Genomic DNA, 6,616 nt, shown 5'->3' with positions numbered 1-6,616 from the left:
CTAGTACCTCATCCTCTACCCCACATCTCTGAGGAGGTGTGACATAGATATGAGGTCGTCGGGGTGCTAGTACCTCATCCTCTACCCCACATCTCTGAGGAGGTGTGACATAGATATGAGGTCGTCGGGGTGCTAGTACCTCATCCTCTACCCCACATCTCTGAGGAGGTGTGACATAGATATGAGGTCGTCGGGGTGCTAGTACCTCATCCTCTACCCCACATCTCTGAGGAGGTGTGACATAGATATGAGGTCGTCGGGGTGCTAGTACCTCATCCTCTACCCCACATCTCTGAGGAGGTGTGACATAGATATGAGGTCGTCGGGGTGCTAGTACCTCATCCTCTACCCCACATCTCTGAGGAGGTGTGACATAGATATGAGGTCGTCGGGGGTGCTAGTACCTCATCCTCTACCCCACATCTCTGAGGAGGTGTGACATAGATATGAGGTCGTCGGGGTGCTAGTACCTCATCCTCTACCCCACATCTCTGAGGAGGTGTGACATAGAGATCAAACAACAACAGAAACACTTAACTGGAGTTCAAATTCAATCCACTATTAAAATGGTCCCATAGGAATATAATATCATTCTAGATCTGTGATAACTCCATCCAAGGAGGTTCTATCCTGTTCTGACCAGCTCTATCTGGTTCTAACCAGTATTCTCCTTCCTCTGCAGTAACCCAGATGGTGGGTCTGACCAGTTATATCTGGTTCTAACCAGTATTCTCCTCCCTCTGCAGTAACCCAGGTGGTGGGTCTGACCAGTTCTATCTGGTTCTAACCAGTATTCTCCTTCCTCTGCAGTAACCCAGGTGGTGGGTCTGACCAGTTCTATCTGGTTCTAACCAGTATTCTCCTTCCTCTGCAGTAACCCAGGTGGTGGGTCTGACCAGTTCTATCTGGTTCTAACCAGTATTCTCCTTCCTCTGCAGTAACCCAGGTGGTGGTGATGCAGCAGCTGCTGCTAAGAGACGTAGCCGGCCAGATGACGTGTCCCCACTGTCAGGTCCAGGTTCTGACAGAGACCACACACACCACTGGACTGGTCACCTGGCTCATCTGTGGGGCCCTCTGCTGCTTCATGTGAGTTATACACGCACACACACACACGAGCATGGACATGCCTGTACGTAGGGGTGGCAGGTAGCCTAGTGGTTAGAGCGTTGAACAGACCTGAGCACGGGTGTTTCCTGTTTTAGTTTCTCTCTATAGGCTGGGAGCAACAAAATAGAGTTGTGGTCAGATTTGCCAAAAGGAGGGCGAGGGAGGGCTTTGTATGCGTTGCCGAAATTAGAGTAGCAATGATCTAGTGTTGCCAGCCCGGGTCGCGCATTCGATATGCTGATTAATTTTTTTAGCATTGTTAATATCCCCAGCTACAATAAATGCAGCCTCAGCATATGTGGTTTCCAGTTTACATTGAGTCCAATGAAGTTCTTTCAGGGCCGTCAAGGTGTCTGCTTGGGGGGGGAATATACACGACTGTGATTATGATCGAAGACAATTCTCTTGGTAGATAATGCGGTCGGCATTTGATCGTAAGGAATTCTAGGTCAGGTGAACAAAAGGACTTGAGTTCCTGTATGTTGTTATGATCACACCACGTCTCGTTAATCATAAGGCATACACCCCCGCCCTTCTTCTTACCAGAGAGATGTTTGTTTCTGTTGGTGCGATGTGTGAAGAAACCGGGTGGCTGTACCGACTCTGATAACGTATCCCGAGTGAGCCATGTTTCTGTGAAACAAAGATTGTTACAATCTCTGATGTCTCTCTGGAAGGCAACTCTTGCTCGAATTTCGTCTGCCTTGTTGTCAAGAGACTGGACATTGGCGAGTAGTATACTCTGGAGAGGTGAGTGGTGTGCCCGTCTACGGAGCCTGACCAGAAGCCCGCTCCGTCTGACCCTTCTGCGCCGCCGTTGTTTTGGGTCGCCTACTGGGATCCGATCCATTGTCCTGGGTGGTGGTCCGAACAGAGGATCCGCTTCGGGAAAGTCATATTCCTGGTCATAACGTAGATAAGTTGACGTTGCTCTTATATGCAATAGTTCTTCCTGGCTGTATGTAATAAGACTTCAGATTTCCCGGGGTAACAGTGGCAGAAATAATACATTAAAAACAAAACACTGCTAAGAACTCGAAGCGAGGCGTCCATCTCTGTCGGCGCAAAATCAACATGTGTGTGCCAGGAACACACACACACAGGTTACAGGAACACACACACACAGGTTACAGGAACACACACACACTCAGGTTACAGGAACACACACACACAGGTTACAGGAACACACACTCACACAGGTTACAGGAACACACACTCAGGTTACAGGAATACACACACACAGGTTACAGGAATACACACACACAGGTTACAGGAACACACACACACAGGTTACAGGAACACACACTCACACAGGTTACAGGAACACACACACACACAGGTTACAGGAACACACACACACCACAGGTTACAGGAACACACACACATGTTACAGGAACACACACACACAGGTTACAGGAACACACACACTCAGGTTACAGGAACACACACACACAGGTTACAGGAACACACACACACTCAGGTTACAGGAACACACACACACAGGTTACAGGAACACACACTCACACAGGTTACAGGAACACACACTCAGGTTACAGGAATACACACACACAGGTTACAGGAATACACACACACAGGTTACAGGAACACACACACACAGGTTACAGGAACACACACTCACACAGGTTACAGGAACACACACACACACAGGTTACAGGAACACACACACACACAGGTTACAGGAACACACACTCAGGTTACAGGAACACACACACATGTTACAGGAACACACACACACAGGTTACAGGAACACACACACACAGGTTACAGGAACACACACACACACAGGTTACAGGAACACACACACACAGGTTACAGGAACACACACACACAGGTTACAGGAACACACACTCAGGTTACAGGAACACACACACATGTTACAGGAATACACACACACAGGTTACAGGAACACACACTCAGGTTACAGGAACACACACACACAGGTTACAGGAACACACACTCAGGTTACAGGAACACACACACACAGGTTACAGGAACACACACACACACAGGTTACAGGAACACACACTCAGGTTACAGGAACACACACACACAGGTTACAGGAACACACACTCAGGTTACAGGAACACACACACATGTTACAGGAATACACACACACAGGTTACAGGAATACACACACACAGGTTACAGGAACACACACACATGTTACAGGAATACACACACACAGGTTACAGGAACACACACACACAGGTTACAGGAATACACACACACAGGTTACAGGAACACACACACACACAGGTTACAGGAACACACACACACACAGGTTACAGGAACACACACACACAGGTTACAGGAACACACACACACAGGTTACAGGAACACACACACACAGGTTACAGGAACACACACACACAGGTTACAGGAACACACACTCAGGTTACAGGAACACACACACACAGGTTACAGGAACACACACACACACAGGTTACAGGAACACACACTCAGGTTACAGGAACACCACACACACACAGGTTACAGGAACACACACACACAGGTTACAGGAACACACACACACACACAGGTTACAGGAACACACACACACAGGTTACAGGAACACACACACACAGGTTACAGGAACACACACACACAGGTTACAGGAACACACACACACAGGTTACAGGAACCACACACACACAGGTTACAGGAACACACACTCAGGTTACAGGAACACACACACACAGGTTACAGGAACACACACACACACAGGTTACAGGAACACACACACACAGGTTACAGGAACACACACACACAGGTTACAGGAACACACACTCAGGTTACAGGAACACACACACACAGGTTACAGGAACACACACTCAGGTTACAGGAACACACACACATGTTACAGGAATACACACACACAGGTTACAGGAACACACACACACAGGTTACAGGAACACACACTCAGGTTACAGGAACACACACACACAGGTTACAGGAACACACACTCAGGTTACAGGAACACACACACATGTTACAGGAATACACACACACAGGTTACAGGAATACACACACACAGGTTACAGGAACACACACACATGTTACAGGAATACACACACACAGGTTACAGGAACACACACACACAGGTTACAGGAATACACACACACAGGTTACAGGAACACACACACACATGTTACAGGAATACACACACACACACACCACACACACACACACACACACACACACACACACACACACACACACACACACACACACACACACACACACACACACAGGTTACAGGAACACACACACAGGTTACAGGAACACACACACATGTTACAGGAACACACACACACATACACACATACACACACACACACACACACACACACACACACACACACACACAGGTTACAGGAACACACACACAGGTTACAGGAAATACACACACACACACATACACACATACACACACACACACACACAGGTTACAGGAACACACACACAGGTTACAGGAATATACACACACTGAATCTCCATCTCTCTCTCTCCTCTACCCCATCTCTCTCTCTCTCTCTCTCTCTCTCTCTTACCCCACCCTCTCTCTCTGTCTCTCTCTCTCTCCCCCATCTCTCTCTCTGGCTCTCTCTCTTTCTGTCTCTCTCCCCATCTCTCTCTCTCTCCCCCATCTCTCTCGGTCTCTCTCTCTCTCTCTCCCCCATCTCTCTCTCTGGCTCTCTCTCTCTCTGTCTCTCTCCCCTATCTCTCTCGCTCTCTCTCCCCTCTCTCACCCCCTCCTCTCTCTCTGTCTCTCTCTCTCTCTCCCCCATCTCTCTCTCCCTCTCTCTCTCCCCCCCCCCCCCTCTCTCTCTCTCTCTCTCTCTCTCTCTCTTCTCTCTTCTCTCTCTCTCTCTCCATTCTCCATCTCCTCTCTCTCTCTCTCTCTCTCTCTCCCCCATCTCTCTCTCTCTCTCTCTCTCTCTCTCTCTCTCTAGGTGCTGGCCATGCTGTTTGATTCCGTTCTGTGTTGACTCTTGTCAGGACGTAGAACACCGCTGCCCCAACTGCAAGAGAGTGATCCACATCCACAAACACATGTGAACAGACCAAGATGAGACACCTGCCACAAAGTGATCCATATCTGCAAACCTACTGTATATATGAACAGACCTAGCCACAGCCTACTGACAGTTCAGTGCGTAATCCACATCAGAAAGACAATAGTCTACTGTCTCTCTGAAATGACCACAGCAGGACAGCTTCCTCTACTGTCTCTCTGAAATGACCACAGCAGGACAGCTTCCTCTATTGTCTCTCTGAAATGACCACAGCAGGACAGCTTTCTCTCTGTCTCTCTGAAATGACCACAGCAGGACAGCTTTCTCTCTGTCTCTCTGAAATGACCACAGCAGGGCAGCTTCCTCTACTGTCTCTCTGAAATGACCACAGCAGGACAGCTTCCTCTACTGTCTCTCTGAAATGACCACAGCAGGGCAGCTTCCTCTACTGTCTCTCTGAAATGACCACAGCAGGACAGCTTCCTCTACTGTCTCTCTGAAATGACCACAGCAGGACAGCTTCCTCTACTGTCTCTCTGAAATGACTGCAGCAGGACAGCTTCCTCTACTGTCTCTCTGAAATGACCACAGCAGGGCAGCTTCCTCTACTGTCTCTCTGAAATGACCACAGCAGGACAGCTTCCTCTACTGTCTCTCTGAAATGACTGCAGCAGGACAGCTTCCTCTACTGTCTCTCTGAAATGACCACAGCAGGGCAGCTTCCTCTACTGTCTCTCTAAAATGACCACAGCAGGACAGCTTCCTCTACTGTCTCTCTGAAATGACCACAGCAGGGCAGCTTCCTCTACTGTCTCTCTGAAATGACCACAGCAGGACAGCTTCCTCTACTGTCTCTCTGAAATGACCACAGCAGGACAGCTTTCTCTCTGTCTCTCTGAAATGACCACAGCAGGACAGCTTTCTCTCTGTCTCTCTGAAATGACCACAGCAGGACAGCTTTCTCTCTGTCTCTCTGAAATGACTACAGCAGGACAGCTTTCTCTCTGTCTCTCTGAAATGACCACAGCAGGACAGCTTTCTCTCTGTCTCTCTGAAATGACTGTACCAGGACAGCTTCCTCTACTGTCTCACTGAAATGACCACAGCAGGGCAGCTTCCTTTCTGTCAATGGGAATGTGTGACAGGGTATTCTTCACCATATGTGCCGGCTGCAAAATAAAAATGGACTATATCGTAAAAATGAATGAAACCAAAAATGTGCTTAAGGTGAGGCATTAGGGTTAGCAGTGTGGTTATATTTGATGACGTTGTGGCTGTGCTACTGATTGTAATGACGTTGTGGCTGTGCTACTGATTGTAATGACGTTGTGGCTGTGCTACTGATTGTAATGACGGTTTTTAATGAAATGGATGTAAACAGAAAGTATTGTTCCTTGTAATAAATAACGGTCAAGTTTGTTGATTGGTTGTTTGCTTTTTTGATTGATGAATAACAAGGATTTTAATCA

The 6,616-nt window shown here is 48.0% G+C and overlaps 1 protein-coding gene across 1 annotated transcript in view; it reads left to right on the top strand.

The window, feature by feature from the left end:
• The window catches only part of LOC116358907 (lipopolysaccharide-induced tumor necrosis factor-alpha factor homolog), a 7,825-nt gene extending 2,411 nt beyond the window's left edge, over window positions 1-5,414 (top strand). Inside the window, exons 3-4 of the mRNA XM_031811260.1 lie at window positions 939-1,089; window positions 5,085-5,414. Of these exons, the coding sequence (XP_031667120.1) occupies window positions 939-1,089; window positions 5,085-5,190 (257 nt within the window). The 3' untranslated portion in view covers window positions 5,191-5,414. The remainder of the gene's footprint in view (window positions 1-938; window positions 1,090-5,084) is intronic.
• Window positions 5,415-6,616: the final 1,202 nt, after the last annotated feature.

The sequence above is a fragment of the Oncorhynchus kisutch genome, unplaced genomic scaffold (genome assembly GCF_002021735.2).
Source record: "Oncorhynchus kisutch isolate 150728-3 unplaced genomic scaffold, Okis_V2 Okis01b-Okis20b_hom, whole genome shotgun sequence".
In the NCBI taxonomy this organism is placed as follows: Eukaryota; Metazoa; Chordata; class Actinopteri; order Salmoniformes; family Salmonidae; genus Oncorhynchus; species Oncorhynchus kisutch.
This window is presented reverse-complemented; position numbering and strand designations above follow the sequence as displayed.